The sequence below is a fragment of the Convolutriloba macropyga genome, chromosome 1 (genome assembly GCF_964194025.1).
Source record: "Convolutriloba macropyga chromosome 1, txConMacr16.3, whole genome shotgun sequence".
Classification (NCBI taxonomy): Eukaryota; Metazoa; Xenacoelomorpha; order Acoela; family Convolutidae; genus Convolutriloba; species Convolutriloba macropyga.
The window spans coordinates 3,571,757-3,590,229 of record NC_134468.1 but is presented as its reverse complement, the minus strand read 5'-3'; the positions used below and the strand labels follow the sequence as shown (position 1 = coordinate 3,590,229).

The window sequence follows — 18,473 nt, the reverse complement described above, 5'->3', positions numbered from 1 at the left end:
TGAACTACAATTTTTGGAGGTAAATGTCGTAGTTGTATTCCGAATAAATAAGATTTCGAATTTGGAAATACAAGAATACGAGTGGTCTGTTATTACAGTTCTTAGTAAGTCGCATACATGCAATGCAACAGTTCTTGAAATTACTGCAGTTTAAGCGAAATGCAATTTTTGAATTGTTAAACGGATAGTAATTACTTCGAGCTTTTAATTGCTCTCAAACGAGTTTGTAGCAGTTATATTAATCCTGCTGGTATTTTTAATGTATATTTTCGTGCTACCAACTTCTTGTCTGATCGTTTTTTTTTATCTTACCATTTGACTTTTCGTTCGCAAAAACTGGATAAACAGGTAAAGTCCGTAGGGCGTTAAGTTCTCTTAGAACCTTAACGGATCACTATTCTCAAGTATGCGATTCCTCGAAACTGTCTAAGAGACATAAATTTGTAGGGTGAAGAGCCGTATCCTCAGAGATCCTATAGATAGTAGGAATCTTTATTGAAGGTTTTGTATCCTCAGAGATCCGGGCGAGTACTCTACTCAAGATTGTTTTTTTTCGACATAGAAAATGTTAACAAGAGGCACATTTTTAGCTTAAAGATTCTCTAATTTCATTAACAACAGTTGTAGTTTCATTGTTTGTTCATTAAGTGTGTGCATTGAAAGTGTAAATGCTCGAGGTTGATCCCATTATTGTTTTAGTACCAAATTGATTGTTCCTTTTCGTCACTTAAGTTTTTTTTCTGTCTGTTTTCTATTTAAAACCAAAATTGAAATTCAGCTTTCAGAAATTACTAGCGCCAGAAACGTACAAACTTTGTGCTACATGTAGAAAATTTTTAATTACTCGTATTTGATTGTTTGTAATCCGCAAGGTTGAAAAGGTTAAATTTTTTGTTGCATCTCACTGCTTATGTTGCCCCAGAATCTAGACCTGGCAAAATTTTTCTAGATTATGAGCGCGTTTCGTAAATACTTCTCAGAAACCAGCTTTTTTGTGGTTTTTAAGAAAATAACTTCAGAAAAATAGCGCACCTTCAAATTGATTGACGTTTCCGCTTTTTGAAACTTAACAGGATACAGAAACTTGCAGCGTACATTTTGCGATCAATAGCAGTTATAGAGTTCCTGTCCTGACAAAGTTGACAAGATTTTTTACTAGCTTGTAATAACTTTCTTCAAGTGAACTGATCCCTCGTATTTTTCTTAGTTTGGAATCAAAAACTTTACTGCGAAGGAAGGCCTAAATCGTCGTACGCACCGGTGTAGTTTAATTTTCTCAAACAAAGTTTGTAGCAATTATATTAGTCCTATGGTCTATTTTAATGCGATTTTTTCGTTTGACCGGTTTATCTTCTGGCCCATTGACTTTTCGTCCCCGAAGGGTATTAAGGTCTCTTATAGCCTTTCAGCCCACTAGATTTGAAGTATTCAATTCAACGAAACTGTTTTGGATACATAAATTCATGGTGTGAAAGCGTACTGTACCCCCTCCCACACACACACTAGCCCTCCTCACGCCCAGACCCTGCTTATCGTTGCACTCGTAACCCAGAGCGCTCTCCCAACCCCCCCCCCCCGTAAGCACCCCGCTGCGCTCACCCTACGCCCCTTCAAATAAGCTAAAGCTGGCCTCCCTAAGCTAGCTACTTACAAAGCCAACCGGTCGTTTGAGAGCAATTTGCCCGAGGTTATTCGGTTGTTTGATTCAAAATTGGGCGTCCTTTGTGTTCAATTAAGTTAATCTTTCTACTAGGATTGGTTTTGCTAAGGTTTTTTTTTGGGGGTATGTTATCTAAAAGTGCGTCTCCGAATTACGTCTGGGTTTAAAACCTGCAAGTTGTTTAACGTCGTTTTCTCTGTAAGATCAGTTTTTGCTAATTATTCATATGAATGATATTAAATTACTTTCAGTGCGAATAAATTACGGGGTAAAATGAAATGGTGTTTATATTTACGGCGTTAAATTATCTAAGGTTAAATGTATCGGTGTAAAAAGAATCAGATTCGTATTATTGCACTGTGCCAAAAATATTTTATTTTCTATTTTTCCACTTCTGTTTTGTCATACCGAAAACAGCTTTTCTAGTTAGCTTTATAGCACTTTGAATGAACCAGAACCATAGCAGAAAAGAAGAGTGGTGAAATTGGCGACGTGTACCCGTTCGAAATTATACTCGTTGTCACCTAAAAAAATAGAAAGAGCACGCTTTTGCAGAAATCCTACTCGTGATTTGATTGTCGAAAATAGATACTTATTGTTATAATTTCGTAATTTAAGATTTTCACCTTTATGCTAATATCCATTAATTATATTCTTCTGTTTCTCTGTGAAGATAATTGAATCTTTACACTGAACAAGCGTGATCGAATGCTTCAAACTGATTTGATTCTTCAAAATCTAGTTGAATTCTGTATCAATGGATGTTTGTTTATGAACAGAGTGCCGCATAGCATCCATCATGGTAGAAGATATGTAAACACTACACTGTTCTCAGTTGCATGGTCAAACTGCTGGTATGTTTGCCACATACATATATTACGTTTCTAAGATCGATTGAAGCCAATATTTGTTGTGTAACTTTATATAACTGATGGACGTCAAAGGCGTTGCTTCAAACAATCATAGCCATGTGTGCATCTGCGTTGCTCACTGTCTTCATTCTTGTCTTATCTCTCAAACGACACACTTCTGATTGTCTTCTCATTTTGACATTAATTACCAACTGAACACACTTCGACTGTCATTCACAACTTGTTCAGATTTCCCTATTTTAACATATTGGTTAGTTGGTTTGTGAGCAACTTTGGGTTTTGTTACGACTTACCATCGTTTGAAAAGGTAGGCTAATTTAGTAACCAATACTGTTATTTTTCCATATTTTTCAATCTTCTATTGTCTTTGGTAAACATTGAGTATAGTGTAGATGAAGTGTATACGAGTACGTAATTTTGTTTAAAAATATTGGTTTTTTGTTTGTTCGGAAAGTAAGGGGTTATGATCACTCGAAAGGTTTGTTTTTTTGTTCATGTCTCTATGACAGCGTTCTGAGGTTTGTTTGCCTAGGCGTTGGCACCGGTGACCTGGTCATGGAATGTTAAATATTTAACTGTAACTATTTAACTTTAGCCAGGGCAGATACTAGGTGGGTTTAATAACCCCGTCTATCTGTCCTCTCCGAGATACGTTTTGTTGTTATGTTATATGATTAAGTAAATGTTTTAATTAAATTGATTTAATTTGCTGTCTAATATTTGGAGAAATTTATTCTTTCTTTCTTTTGTCCTATAATATAAGGATTTATTTTTTAGTGGCCATCATTTTTTAACCTCTTATTATGACATTCTCACCAATTGTGTAAAGTAGGCAAGAAGGTTAATTGTGCCGAGATTTCACAATTACCTTTTTATAAAAAGTGAATAATTCATCTCAAGGTGTTTTGTGTTTCGGGCTTGTTGCTAAAAATGACAACATCACTGCTTTGCATAAATACATAAACAAACGAGTGGAGCAAATAGTCCCCTAACCCCCCACCCACCCACCCACCCATCCGTGAGTTTTCATATAATTTGCAAAAGCTATGAGTGGGTCTTAATTCTTTCGGTTGCCATATATGAAAATCGTTGTGGGTTTGGCTGAACGGCATTTAGAACAGTTTGTGTAAATGATTTTCGCGAATCTTCGTCGTCCTACCGGCTTAACAATCGTCTTTGATTTTCATGGTTTCGAAATTTTTGAAGATAAAGGTGCCCAAAGTTCAGCAAAAAGCAAATTGATGATTTTATCTTTTGTGAAATTTTTAAATTAAAGTTTAAATTATATAAAAATTCTATTTCCTATCAATTTGGAGAAGGGAAAAGTGAAATTTAAATTTTGAAGGAAAATTAGAGAAGGAAAAACGTTTTGGGAAAACAATTGAGCGGGATTGATGGGTGAAGGTTTCGATTGCTCTCAAAACGAATTTCAATTCAATTTTTGGAGGTTAAAATTGGTAGTTTTGCGAATAAGGTTTTGAATTTGGAAGTACACGAATGCGAGTGGTCTGTTATTACAGTTCTTAGCAAGTCGCTTACATGCAATACAACAATTCGTAAAATTGCTGCAGTTTATGCTAATTGCAATTTTTGAATTATGGCACGGAGCTCTTCAGGCTTTTAATTGCTCTCAAACAAAGATTATATTTATATCTTTCTGGTCTTTTTTAACGCAATTTTTGTTCCACCGACTTTTCGTCTGACCGTCTTTCCGTCCTCAAAAGCTGGATAAACAGGGAAAGCCATGGGTGCATTAGAGTTGCCGAGCAGTTCTCTTAGAGCTGAGACACTAGAAAAGTCCATTCATGGTCTGAAGGGCGGTTATTAGATTTTAACAAGCCCGCCCCCACCCCACTAGTCGGTTATGTGCAAAAAATTATGGACGATTTTAGCAATAAACAGTATGAACAATTGGTTAGAAAAACAAGAATTTCGAAAGTACCACTTTCTTCACCAACGAATGTTGACCCAATGAATTTTGAAGTTGAATTTTAACTCAACTTATTTTCCGCTCTCGCATGTTTTAAAATAAATTCTTAAATAGCAGACATCAAACTATAATTTTTATTCTTCGTAACAATAGTCACGAAACGGAAGGTAATCAAAAGAGCAATAGTAAGGTTTTTAGAAAGACAAGAAATTTTTTGGCTTCTCGTGGTCTTCAATTCAGAACTCTTTGGGCGTAGTATGATCGAAATTGGTTGCTTTTTTGAAGACATACGGAATTCATATGATAAGGAATGAACACTTCGGATAGACGACGACGCAAAAAGTATATTGAAATTAGAATAGATATTTGTATCGGATGACTGGTTATCTTTTCTAGGTTTCGAATGCTGAACAATGAAATGTATTTGTTTTTCTTGATTTTTCTAATTTGATTCTTAACTTTCAAAATTCCTTTTGTTACGGTGTTCCTTACATTGTGTCCATATTCTTCACATTCTAGTTAGTATCATTCTAGTATTTTTCCTGGCACCTACATTTATTTTCGGTATATTGATTTTTTAGTTGTTAATAAATTGAATGATCTCAGCTTTTTCTTAATGATTTTCGTCATTTTGGTTTGCAATTGATTTCATTCAACATAAGGCAGTACTAAGAGTTTGATAGCAAGCCTTTTCCAAAATTTCCACTTATTACTGTTTACTGCAACTTTCTTCCGGCCTTTGCTATTAATTTAAATGATTTTTTTTCCCTTTGAATATTCTTCTGCTTATGTCTTTTCTATGATCAATTTAATTTTTGAATTAGTATGAAATCATGTTGTCTAGCATATATACAACAAGGAAGCAATATGTGTTTGTCGTAACTGTAGCGATTAGAAGTGTAATTATAGTGGTTTTCTGTTTCTTAAATTTGAGCATTCTTTTTAAAAGGTTTAACTGAGTTTCTAAGATTTTTATCTGCCGTTTGCTTTCGCGATCTTTTTGAGACTAGAACCATGTTAGTTGAGGGTAATTGAAAGCCATGGCAGCTTTTTCAGCCTATCAGTATTTTGATCATCTCAATTCTTTCGGATTTTTTTAACGTTACCAAACGTTTTCAATAATATGAAATTTTACTGCATTTTGTTTTCTTGGTGACAGTGGTTTAAGTTTCATCAATTTTTATATCAGACCTGGGAAGGTAATGAGTTAATAGTTTAATACAAAAGGTATTGGCTTCCGTTGCAATTTTGGTTTTGTTTGTAAAGTTTTGACGCTTCGAGTCGCTTCCGGAATTCTTCCGGCTATGCTTTTTTAATTCGTCGTCACGATTTTTGTTACGACCATATGACGTCACAACCACCTCAAATCTTCTTTTTGTTCATTCGTTCATGCAATTTCGTTTGAAGTACGTGCGTGACGTCATTTTTTGCTTTTAGTGGAGCGATTTATTTTATTCATTCGCGTGATTATTTTTTTCGTCACACGTGACTTCACACTCAAAATTGACTTCCTCACTCTGAAATTGAATTTTCTTTTTTTAATTCCACGAGACAAGGTCAAGTGAGCGTATATCACTCTATTTGAAGGTTATTCAAGAGCAGCTAACGGAAACAGCAATAAGTTATACAAGTTTTTAATCAAAATTCAACACCTCAGCCCTTAATGAAAACAATAAATTTCTTTGGTCTGTCTCTAACAAATGGTCTGTCTTTTTTTTAAACTGCAGTTCTACAAAGGTATGGCGGTTATTTTCTGACAATCTCCCAGCTATGTTTTTCTGTTTCAATACCAATATGCGTCAAGCGGGTCAACAGCGGCTTTTTCCTTCAATTTGCCGGCTATGTTACATAATTTAGATTTTCAGTTTTATTTTCTTGCGCAGTACGTTTTTGGTGGCCACTTAAACTAGGTGCCGTTTAGAATGAAAATAATTGCTGTTCTGATGGATTTCTCTGCTCAACAAAAAACGCAAACTGTTTTGCGGCTTTCCTTTTTTGACTCTTTTTTTTCTGAGTTGTTTTTGTGCAATTTCAAGCAGTTGAACAAGTTAAGCTGCGTGCGATATAACCTCATTGTCTGCCTGACAAGACGAACGGTTTATTAATTTTTTATTCTGCAGTAAGTTCTAAAGAAAAATGAGATGAATTCGTATGGCAGAGTTTTCCATGTTACTCTATTTAATTGCTCCCAAATGAAGTTTTTAGCAATTATATTTATCCTGTTGTGTTGGTCTTTTGCGATTTTTCGCTTGACCGATATTTCGTCTGACCCATTTGACTTTTCGTCCTCCAACGGGATAAACAGGTAGCGCCGAGTGCGCATTAAGTTCGCTCAGAGCCTTTCAGCTCACTAGTCTCCAAGTATGCGATTCACAGAAACTGTTTTGGAGACTTATACTTATGTTGTGAAGGGTGGCTCTTTGAGGTTGATCCTCACCCCCACCCCACAGCAGCCCCCGCCCTCACTTCACCCCCCCCCCCCAATCCCCAGCCCTAGACATCGTTGAAGCCGTAAGGGCCCCGTGCAGCCAAGGGTCCCCTCACGCGAACCCAACCCTTCGCCGGTTGTTTGAGAGCAATTCGTCCGACGTTAGTCGGGTATGTTTTCATATCGAAAAGTACCTTAATGTGTCAATTTCTGTGATATGACTATTTTTCCGGAAAGTTTCGATATCAAATTCTTCAAGGATAATTCGATAAGGTTTCTCTCATGAGAGATAAAGTTTGACAGATGCATGTTGGAAAATTCTGTGCTACGCACAGACTTGCGATCCCCGTCTTGCATAGTAATATTGACGTTTTCTTACAGGCTTATAAATCCAAAATTTTAAACTGCATTAAAATTAGTTTCCGAGATGGCAGCACGCAATTGTTGCAAGCAATTACATTCTGGCATTTTTTTCCGTTTCGAAATATTGTGTCTATATTGGTTGTTTTATACGAATAGAAAAATTGGAACGTTTACGAGCCCTGCCCGGCAGCGAAGTTTGATAACGGTGGAGCTATTGCATCTTAAAAATGACAAAAAGGTTATTGAAAGCAGTTGATCTTAATTTTTTTTTTCGAAAAATTATTAGGTTTAGCGATTTTGACCCCTTCGTTAAGTATATACTTAGCACTCTTTTTCACTTCTTATCCCAATTCTATCCCAAAAGTACATTATCAATTTTTATTTTGCGGTTAATGTTTTCATGGTGTGTTAATTGGGACTAGATGACGTCTGTTTGGAAGGGTGGCCATAAAGATAACAAAGTTAATGTCACGTTTCACGTTATGGGAAATTTGAATGAACGAACGCGGATTGCGTTGAATTGGCTAGGTTGTAAGTCCTCTGTCAACAAGGGTGACTGGTTTCATTCAAGAGCACACAGAACATTGACAAATAGAAGCTCGATTGAAGTGGATTTCCAAAAGTCTGGTTTATACTTGGATGTTTGTCAACAGGATTAGAAACTCTGAGTTTGGTTTATACTTGGATGTTTGTCAACAAGATTAGAAACTCTGAGTTATAAATGAGTAACAGCCTATTTGAAGTTGGATTATATAATATTGATGACATAGTTATGAAAGCGATTGAGTTATGGAGGTCTAAGCATCTTTGTAGCAAGGGTTTGCTCTTGTTAAAGAAACAAGATTTGGATCGGTTTGAGGTTGAACTTTGACAATTGGTGCATAAGAGTCTTAATTAGGAAACGATGACCTATTTGTTCAGCTAAGGCAAATTTGCCAAGTTTATGTTGTCGTTTTAACTAGCTCTGCAAACTTGTACTTTGTGCACTAATTGACTTTCAATATCTCATTAGGGCGAAACTGACTTTTGGATCTTGTTGTTAACTAACTGTTCTTTCTCTTTCGTGATAGTTCACCCCAAAGTTGCTTCAAACTCATACTCAAAATTGAAACAATACTCGTGAACAAATCGATCGATTGGGTGGTGCTGCAGATGCGAACATCCCTTCGCTTTGTTTGAGCTTATCTTGAGTTTTGAATAGTTACTTTAATTTACCCTCAGAATTGGTGAGATTCGGTTTCCTGTTTCGATTTCAGTTCTTACTTGCCATCATTGTGCTTCTAGTCTCTTGCATTTAAATACCGTGTCTTTTGTGCACCCCGCCTGTCGGAAACAAAAGCTTGAATTAATTTTTTATCATCGCGAATTGAATCTCCGTTTAATTTATCCTTTTTAAGTTGCGTATTGAGCTCGAATTGTTCTACTATTTTCAACGCGATTGAGAGGTGTGTATAGTCTTTTTTTTTCTTGGTATAAAACATGTTGATTTAATTTTGTTGATCAATTCTGATGGAATCTAAGGTCCGATTTTTGTTATTCACATATTGTAAAATGTTTATTGGTCTGATTTGCCCAGGTTGTTCAAATCTGACGGCCGCCTTGATTGTGTGTTTAGAAGCAAAAGCTTAAACAGACATCGTTTGGCATCAAAATTACCAGGTGCTACGCTTAGATAAGATAAATGCTCAGTGATTAACTGCCTGGAAATCATACATCCCTGGTAATCTGTTTCTTTTGGTCGACTCGATCTTTGAGTAATAAAATCGTGATGTTCTTGTTGACAGAAGTGCAATTCTACGCTCGCGTTGGACACCGCCATATTGCCACTAGACAACGTGAAAGACACTGAAGAAGAGGTTAACATGGCCGACAGTACCGAACACCAGCCCACCTCCACCGAAGAGACCCCCGCCCCTGCTGCCGATACCACAACCACTACAGGTTGTTACTTTAATTAATACCACTCGTGAAATGCACGTTAACAAGCAAACCCCAGCGCAACTGTAGTAAATTGCGTTGATTAAATGGGTTCAAGTCTCATTAAATTAGCGCGTCGCAGGTTGGAGTGAGTCTGCTAAAATGGTGGTATTTCATTTTTGCAATTACAAGTGCTGGAAGTTTTCAAAACTACAAAATTTCACTTTGAGTATTCGGTTAAATTTTGATCAATTTTTAACTCTTGAGGAGGATTTGCAATTGAAGCTCTTGAATCATTTTAAGCTCTTGCATTGGTTTAGATCCCCCCACTTTCTGCCCAAACTCCGTCCCCCCCCCCCCCCCCCCCCCCACAACGTCCCCTCCCCCACTGTCTGCCATCCCCTACCCAGTAGGATCAGCCTCCCTAAGTTTCAGCTATAAACAATCAAAGCCAACACTTAGTGTGTCGTTCCAGAGCAATTCGCCCCAATGTAGTTGGTTGTGTTTAAATAATTGCTTTCAAACCAATTTCGTAGCAATTTTTGCAGTCCTGTTTGTCTTATTTGGTTTTTCGTACGATGAATTTTTTGTCTGGCTTTTTTTACTTTTCGTATTCAGAAACGGGAAGGACTTGTAAAGCGCGATGCCATTATAAGTCAGTAGTTCTTGGGGCATTACTTATCCAAGTAACCACTTTTGCCTCCGTGTTCGACCCCCTTTATCACTGTGGTAGGTAGGTGGTTTGAGAGAAATTCATCTGAAGAGAATATTTTGTTTCTCCATTTCAACATTCATTGTTGTCGTTGAGATACTTTGTGCTCCTTTGGTTGTTATTCGAAACTGTGCTTAATTACTCTCAAACGAAGTTTCTAGCAAATAATTTAGTCCTGTGGTATTTTTTGATGCATTTTTTTGCCCGACTATTTTTTCTAGCCCTTCTTACTCAAAAACGTGATAAACAGTTTACGCCCGGAGGGCACTAATTTCTCTTAGAGCCGTCCTCCACTTCCACGGTGTCCTTTAATATGCTTTTGGTTCACTTTGCCTGTTGCAATTTAAATTTAGAAGAGATAATAATTGGTGGTTGTTTTATAAAATGTTCTATGTTTTCGTTCTTTTAAATAATTTGACAAAAATGATTTCAAAATGATTTAAGAGTGGTTATCTTGAACGCGTCAAAAGTGCATTGGCGACGTCAATTTTCCTCTCCTTTTGAATGATAAGATCAGATTAAAATAATTTTTTATTTGCATGTGTGTTTGCATACGGATGTCTAACTCTTCTAACGTTTTAAAAGAGTATTCAGGAAGTATATTATAGTGCCTTTAGTTGCTCTCCAGCAAAGTTTGTACTTTTTATCTTCAAACTGGATAAACAAGTAATGTCCAGAGGCCATTAAGTGGCTGAGCAGCCCTCTTAGCGCCCTACGCGTTTATAGTTCCTAAATATGAGATTAACCTAAACTGGGGCGATCTGAACGCTCCTCCCGTCCAGCCCTCCCAATCCCTCTGCTCACCCCTCCCCCTAATGCTAGAATCCCTAAACTCCAACTAGGCGAAGCCAACCGCCGGGTGATCGTTTGAGAGCTATTCGACAGAGCTGTTCATTGTTTTTTGTTTTTCCAGACAAAATTAAAATTATTTGTGTTTTTGAGATGTAAAGGGATACAGTAAAAGGCCCATAGACTGAAGTTTTCAAATCCAAAAAAAATTGACTGTTTTCATTTTGCAAGCTGACTAAGCATCATTAATAATATAGACAACTAGGACCTCTTTTGTAGCAGATTTCTGCTTGAATATTTTCAGTCCACTGTTAGAGGTTTTGAAAGCCTAGACACTTGGTCTTTTGAGCTGTTTTTGAAATCCCTCAGAAACAACACTGAGTTTACTTCCTCGTGACGGTATTTTTGCTCAGACTCTAATTAGTCATTAGACTCATAGACATCTTTTCATAATAAGATAGTCTTTATTCTTTCAATAAAATAAATAGCTATTTCTGTTACTAGCTTTTTTTGTAAATAGCTTTTTTGAATAGTTCTCTTTGTAACTAAATTGTGATTTTCAACCTATTTTTCTCTAGAGGATGCTGGCCAAGATATTGACAGAATGTATATACTATTTTTATTGTAGATATTTGTGTGGTTAAGTTATTTGTCGTTTCGTTGCCTCGTCCAAAAAGCCTGGGGCATTTTCTTTAATTTTCTCATTTTAGTTCTACATTTTCAAATTCGACTGTAAAAGCGTCAACTCAGAAACAAATTGTTCAGACTGTTACCACCCCTCAACGTTTTCTTGTAAAACACTACGCAAAATTTGTTGTTCAATCCATTTTCGCAACTTTTTCCCCCTTTAAATTATTATTTTACTGCTCTCAAACGAAGTTGTTAGCAATTGTATTAGTCGGGCGTGCGGTCTTTTTATGCAATTTTTTGTTTCATTTTTTCGTCTGACGCTTTTGATTTTTCGTCCTCAAAAACGGTATAAACGGGCAAAGCCCGTAAGTTCTCTTAGAGACTTACGGCTCACCAGTCTGAGCATGCAATTCACCAAAATAATCTAAAAGACATTTTCAATTCTTATTTTGCAAAACAATTTATATTCTTTTTTTAATATTATTTTTCATATTTTAGTTGCTATATTGGTTGTAGATAATTACCATAATGAAACAAATGATAGGAGAGAACGGTCTGGTCTCAATCTGATCTTGTTCCATCATATTCCATTTATTTGCATATTTGGAAATTTTGGAAAAATAAATCTTCCAAGATAACCATGCTAAGTCGACTGGGCATAATATCCACTCTCTCGCTAATATTTGTCTAGATTAAAAACAACTTGCTAACGTTGAAGACTTTCTGTCCCACTCAGGGACGCGTAGGAGGACTCGTAGGAGCCGTCTTCTTTCAAATTAACTCATACAAGTTGTCCTTAGTTTTTTGAGCAAATATTTTTAAGGTAAATTTTTGGTAGTTGAAGGACGTTGTTGATTTCTTTTTTTCACCAGTTGTTCAGTCCATGTCTTCTGGCTCATGGCATTTTTTAGTTTATATATCTTAAATTTATAAGCCTATCAGCTTAATTGTCGATTATAATTATCGCCGATTATAATTTGATATCGACTTCGTTAAATTGTAATGTTATTTACCTGTTAAGGTTTTGGGTTAAAATTTGTGATCTAATGGATTTTTTGAACGTTATATCGAACTCAAAAATGAAGGTGGAGATCAATAGCCTGTTTTGTAACTTTTGATCGAAAGTCACTCTTTATTTTTCAAAATTACTCTGGTAATATTGTTTGTTGAAGCGTGCCAATTGTGTCTTGAGTACGTGCTCTAATGTAGAAATGATTTAAATTATAAGGAAAAATGCCACTGAACTTATCATAAGTGGAACAATTAGTCATTTTTGGTTGCTTCCTTACAACTGTGTATCTTACAGGGTTGGAATTAATTTTTGGGCTCGAAGCAATTTTGGGCTGAGAAACAGTGGTAAACAAATCTACTCTTTTTGATACTATCAGCCAGGTTGGAGTTATAACAACTAAACAACACATTATCTCTATAAACATTCAACAAGGACAACAAAGCTGCATTCAGCTTTAGTTTTCTCATGCATTCGCGCGTTGATCGACCTTATTTTTGATTCAAAGTGTGTGAACAAATTTAAAGATATATCCACGATTGTTATTTCAGTTAATATCGGGATTGTGTTGTAGCGAGTTAGCAGGGGCTGTTGTCCCCTCAAGGTCTATGGCGGTGCATACACACGTATATACAAAGAACGTAAATATAAATAGATATTACTATGAAATGTTTATCACATAGACCTGAGCGCCGTAGCGGAAAAGTCACTCACTCATATATACACATACGGTGCACGCGCTAATTTTTGCTCCCCATTTTCGCACTCATTTCCCTACTTTCATATTGTAGCTCGTGAGATGAAAACAGAAACGTGAAAAACAAAAAATATACATACATACATAGAATAGACTTAATACAAGCAATTGCTCATTTTATTTGCGTAATTTGTACGTGAGCGTGCGTTTATAGTTGCTCTGTTGTTTTGTGTTAATTCTCATCAGGAGAGAAAAAATCCCCATTTTATTGAAAATTTTCTGGGAAAACGTGCAGTTGCATAAAAGGAGCCTTTGTGTTGTGGCTAGCATATAGCAGACACAATCCTATCTTAATCCTCCTTAAGTGATTCACGGAGCTGAATTCCTTTGTGATTTTATTATTTACTGCCATCTATTTACTCTTGCCTTCCCATTTGTTGACAAGATGAATTTGAAATTAAAAATTATCCAAAATGGAGCAATGGGTTAGTCATTTGACCATATTTGTCAATTTTCTTGTTAAACCTTTGCAATTTGAGCCTAAGGATAGTTTAGATTACTGTAATTAACAGTCAATAAGTGCTAATAATTGCTCGGAATTGCAGCTTTTTTCGCTGTTGCATTTTTTGTTCATAAGCATCTACAGACCCTTACTTTCGGAGGACTTGAAAATAGACCTCAACTTCGGCTCTGAAGCTGAATTTGGCTTTTCTAATCATTTATATAGTTATATCTATCTCTAATCTATCTATAGCTATCTCTAAGCACATGGTAGAGTATGTTAGTCTATTAAGTTTTTTAATAAGAAAAAAAATTAACTTTTCTGTTTGCCCCCTCCCCCCCCCCCCCCCCCGCACTCCCAAAAAAATGTACATTTAAGTGTGAGTAAACGCTCATCAGTCTTTGCACACTGGCATACAGATATCCGAAGGCAAATGTTTTTATTCTAGAGAAAAGAAAAGGGTCGCAAGAAGTCTGAGTTACTGGACCAATTTTAAATTGAGGTTTCATTTCAGAACCAGCAGTTACAGATGCTAACGCTTCCTCAGACTCTACAAAGCCCACAGCAGAACCCGAATCAACTACCGACAAGACAACCGAAGAAGAACCCAAAGCAGCCGAGGAGGCATCCGAAAAACCTGCGACCGAGGAGACCTCAGAGAAACCAGAAGAGGCTGCCGCCGCTGCACCCGAAGAGCCTAAACCCAAGACCGAGAAACCCAAAAAAGCAAGGAGCAAAAGCTTCATCAATAAGTTGTTCACTAAGAAGCCCAAAACCACCACCACAACCGAGGAGTCGAAGCCAGCTGCAGTAGAAGCAACAGAGGAAGCTCCAAAAACAACAGACGAAGGTAAAGGTCTTTTGAATCGAATTTATTCTTATCCGTTTTAGTTAACTACGAACAAAAAATTTTCATTTTTTAAACTTAGCAAAAGCTGCGCACATCATTGCATGAAAATCGTCGACTTAAAACAACATCCACGAGAGAATCTTTTTCTGAACTAATATGGTACGATATGTCGCTAAATTTCGTAAGTAGATTTAGAATTTGTCTGTTAGAGCAATTTTGACCCGCTAACTACCAAGAGTCTAATCATTGTAGATGTCCTTAATGAATTAATTTGTTCAGTCCCCAACTAAATTAGCTACAATCAAACATTTCCCAGCTGAAACAATTAGAATCGACCACAAGACTGATTTTGGAGAGTAATTTGTCCATTGCTTGTCGGTTATGAAACCGCTGAGCCCAATTTCAAATCTCATTGTACGTTTAGATCGCCCTATGCATGTTTTCCTGCAAACATTTATTCCCATTTCAAACGTTTCAATTAAAATTTCACGAGTGATTAGATGCGCTCAAACAGAATATATAGCATTGATTTGGGTGCTGTTGGGCTGTTTAATGCACTTTTTGTTCCTTGATCGTTTTTTGCTTGACCGATATGACTTTTCGTCTATAGAAATGAGATACACTAATAAGGCCAGAGGCAATCAAATTTGCTGTGTAATTTAGTCCGATTTTTATGAGTCATCTTTTATGGTTCACAGAAACTACTGAGGAGGCATAAATATACGGTATATAATGCTATTTGGATACATTTGACTCCCTCTCCTTTTGTTTGCCCCCAACCCATCCGCTTTCCCTTTTCTCGCTTGGGTTGTCTATTTAGCCTCTAATTGAGCTTAAGCCGGCAAAGCTATCATTGAAGTCAGCTCCACGCCAGTCGATTGAGTTAAATTCATCAGAGGACGGTCGGGTCGGTTGTATTCTACGGCTAAGAAATTGCATTCACTTCGATAAAGTTTTAGATGAATCGCGAATAATGCTTGAAGCAATTTTTGTAGACGTGTGCGTCGTTTTTTGCAGAACTTTTGCAGCAATTTTTTTTTCGAACCAAGCTACAGTCGAGCCCCCGCTTGCGTACAAAATATTTTCCGACACTAGTCGATTGTTTTAGTTAACTCGTTATTATGATTTTTGCGGTTGAATTTGTTTTACGTTTATGAGACTCGAGCTCACGAAAGAAATTACTCATATACTTAAATTCATCACTAATATATTCAAATTATTTTTATTGGTTCTTACAAGTCTAGGTGTCTATTTCGTGAATTTTAGAAGTATCGGTTTATGGTGCGTCTTTTGTCGTTCTTGCTTCGAGATAAACTAGCTCCACGTTCTACTGCATAAAATTGCAATGGTCAGGCGCTGTTTGTCTTTATAATTTTAAATGACAGGAAAAACATTTTATATCAAAACATACGAAGCGATTTGAGCTGCTGCTGTATTTCAGAAGCGAAACCTGCAGTAGAAGAATCAAAAGAGGAAGAGAAGCCTACAACAGAAGAAACTCCCGCAGCAGTACCAGCCGAGACAGAGGCCGAAGTTGTCAAAACCGAAGAGAGTCCAGCGGTAGAATCAGCACCAGCTGCAGCTGAACCCGAAGAGACCAAAGAAGAGGAAAAGAAACCCGAGGAAGAAGCTTCGACTCCTGCAGCAAACGATACCACTGTCGACTCTACAGCAACTGGAAGTAGTTCGGCTGAGAAGCCAAAGAAGAAGAAACTGTTTAGCTTCCTGGGAAAGAAAAAGGAGCCCAAAGAAGAGAAACCAAAGAAGGAAAAGCCCAAAAAAGAAAAAGAGCCAAAGAAGACCGAAGAGGTCGAGGAGAAAAAAGAGGAAGAACAACCAGCTGAGGACAAACCAGTAGAAGAAACCACGGAAGACGTGAAGGAAACCGAGAAAACAGAGGAGACCAAAGAAGAGGAGAAACCGAAGGAAGAGGAAGTAGTCGAAGAGAAGAAGCCAGAGGAGCCGACAGAAACCGAAGTTGTCCTGACGACCACATCTAGCAATGTCAGTAAAAGATGGTTTTCGATATATTAATTGATTACTTAATGAGCTCATAATTGGTGTAGGGAATTGTTCATTTGGATGGGGCTGTAAAACATTCAAAAGCAAGTATAGAGTTTAAGTAAGTAAGTTTAAGTCCTCAACGACGGTGCGCAACAAGAAATGCTCATTATTTTAAGCGGTTTTCGGTCTGACCAATTTGAAATTTTACAAGCAAATATTTCCCCACAATTTTCTTGAATTGTATGTGCGATTGAAAACACGGGGGCGTTATTTTGTTTACTAGTCTATTAAGTGTACAGCTCATCTGAACTTCTTATGAGCATGGTGTAAAAGACGTTTTGGAATGATTGCACCCCTTCCTTTTTGCTCCTGTACCCCGGGGGTCTAGCCTTCCTGCGCTTAAGATAGCTACCATCAAAGTCAGACCGACGTCTGTCTTCTAAGAGCAATCGACAGACGGTAGTCGTGATGTTGAATAAGCTAACTTTTTTGAGCTTCACTATTGGAATTTGCATCTAGGAGCAAGTGCAATTTTTAAAATGAATTTAAAAATCCAAGAAAAAAAGCCGTAATAATTGAAGAACAAGAAAATTGAAAAAGACGTTGCTCGATAACGCTAAGTTTTCTCTGTAGCTCTTTCAAATTTTTAAACTCTATAAACAATGCGATAATAGTTATAATAATAAATTGGTTCTCAAATCTTATGATGGGCAAAAGCCTTAACAATAAATGCACAAAGCCTATTAATAAATGCAAAAATTGTTCTAAAAAGTTATTATAATTACTTTTCGTTGTGAAAAGTTGTGAGAAGGGCGCGTAGGAGATTAGGCGAAAACTCGGTTAGACGAAAGGAATTTTTGCAGCAATTAGGCAAAAATTCTGAACTAAAGTTTAATGGAAATTAGGCAAATACCAATTAAAACACTTCAAGGAGGTGCTGGAATATCCGCTTGATGTTATTATAGCTGCATCAAATTGTAGTGATTTTGGTTACGTCAAAACAAAAAGTGGAGCGAAAAACCGAGTGGTTTTGCGGCGTGAAATTTTGCACTCTAATTTTAAATAAGAGTGAGAAAACGGTGTTTGAAAAAAATTCGCTTTCTTGGGAGTGGTTTTTTGTTCTCATGCGGCTTTTTGACATTGATTTTCAGTTTTTTAATTATAGCTGAGAAGCTGTAAGCTGAGCGTAGCTATATTGCGGTGCTCTTGGTTTTTTGTTTTGTCGTCTGACGCTCTTTTTTCGTTTTACATTTGTTCACACAGCAAAGCTGAAAAAGTCAAATTTTCTGAATTACTTCTTCCTCTCACTAACGGCATTGACGCGCGTGACGTCATTTCTCACTCGCTTTAGCGAAAGTTTTTAGGTTATTTGCGTGATTAGATTTTGATCATACGTGACTTACATCACTCAATAAAATGACTTTTGCACTTTAAAACTTTGAATTTGTTTAAGGTCAAAGGAACTCATATGTGCAGTAAAGGTCCCTAATAAGAGGCTTCTGTGGAATGAATTTTAACAAGCTTTATTAATTCATCGCTAAATGTTTTTAGCCTAGTTTTTTGAGCGGCGTCGATTTTTCAATTTAGATTGTATGTTTCTGTCTCTATTATATGGCACGCAGCTCTATTCTTTCGCAGCTATTCCGGTAATCTGCCGGCTATGTTTTTTAACCTATTTTTTTCTGGAAACGGTTTGCCCAATTCGATCATAGTCCGTTCTAGGTCTAGTTCTTGTTTAGTCAGTAAAAATTCTTTGAATTGTACGTCAGGACTTGTCCTGCTCCTTTTTTTTCATCGTCTGACGCTTTTTTTTCGTTTTAAAATTGTTCACACAGCAAAGCTGAAAAATCAAATTATGTGAATGATTTCTTATTCTCACTATCGGCATTTGCGCGCGTGACGTCATTTCTCACTCTCTCTAGCTAAAGATTTTGATTAGTTTGCGTGATTAAATTTTGATCATACGTGACTTACCTCACTCAGTAAAATGACTTCTGCACTTTAAAACTAATGTTTAATTTGAATTAATTTAGAGTCAAAGGGAGTCATGTGTGTAATAAAGGTCCCCAATAAAAAAGGCTTCTGCGGAATGAATTTTAACAATCTTTAT

At 36.7% G+C, this 18,473-nt stretch overlaps 1 protein-coding gene across 5 annotated transcripts in view; it reads left to right on the top strand.

The window, feature by feature from the left end:
* LOC142358615 (uncharacterized) overlaps nt 1–18,473 on the top strand; it is a 143,397-nt gene that overhangs the window by 106,053 nt on the left and 18,871 nt on the right. The window contains exons 1-4 of one of the 5 annotated variants that reach the window (XM_075410073.1): nt 2,485–2,514; nt 9,038–9,194; nt 14,024–14,359; nt 15,801–16,363. In XM_075410073.1, the coding sequence (XP_075266188.1) occupies nt 2,500–2,514; nt 9,038–9,194; nt 14,024–14,359; nt 15,801–16,363 (1,071 nt within the window). In that variant the 5' untranslated portion in view covers nt 2,485–2,499. Of the gene's footprint in view, nt 1–2,484; nt 2,515–2,686; nt 2,840–8,485; nt 8,699–9,037; nt 9,195–13,067; nt 13,493–14,023; nt 14,360–15,800; nt 16,364–18,473 lie in introns of those variants that run through there. The other 4 variants (XM_075410090.1, XM_075410082.1, XM_075410064.1 and 1 more) reach the window with 4 other exon arrangements.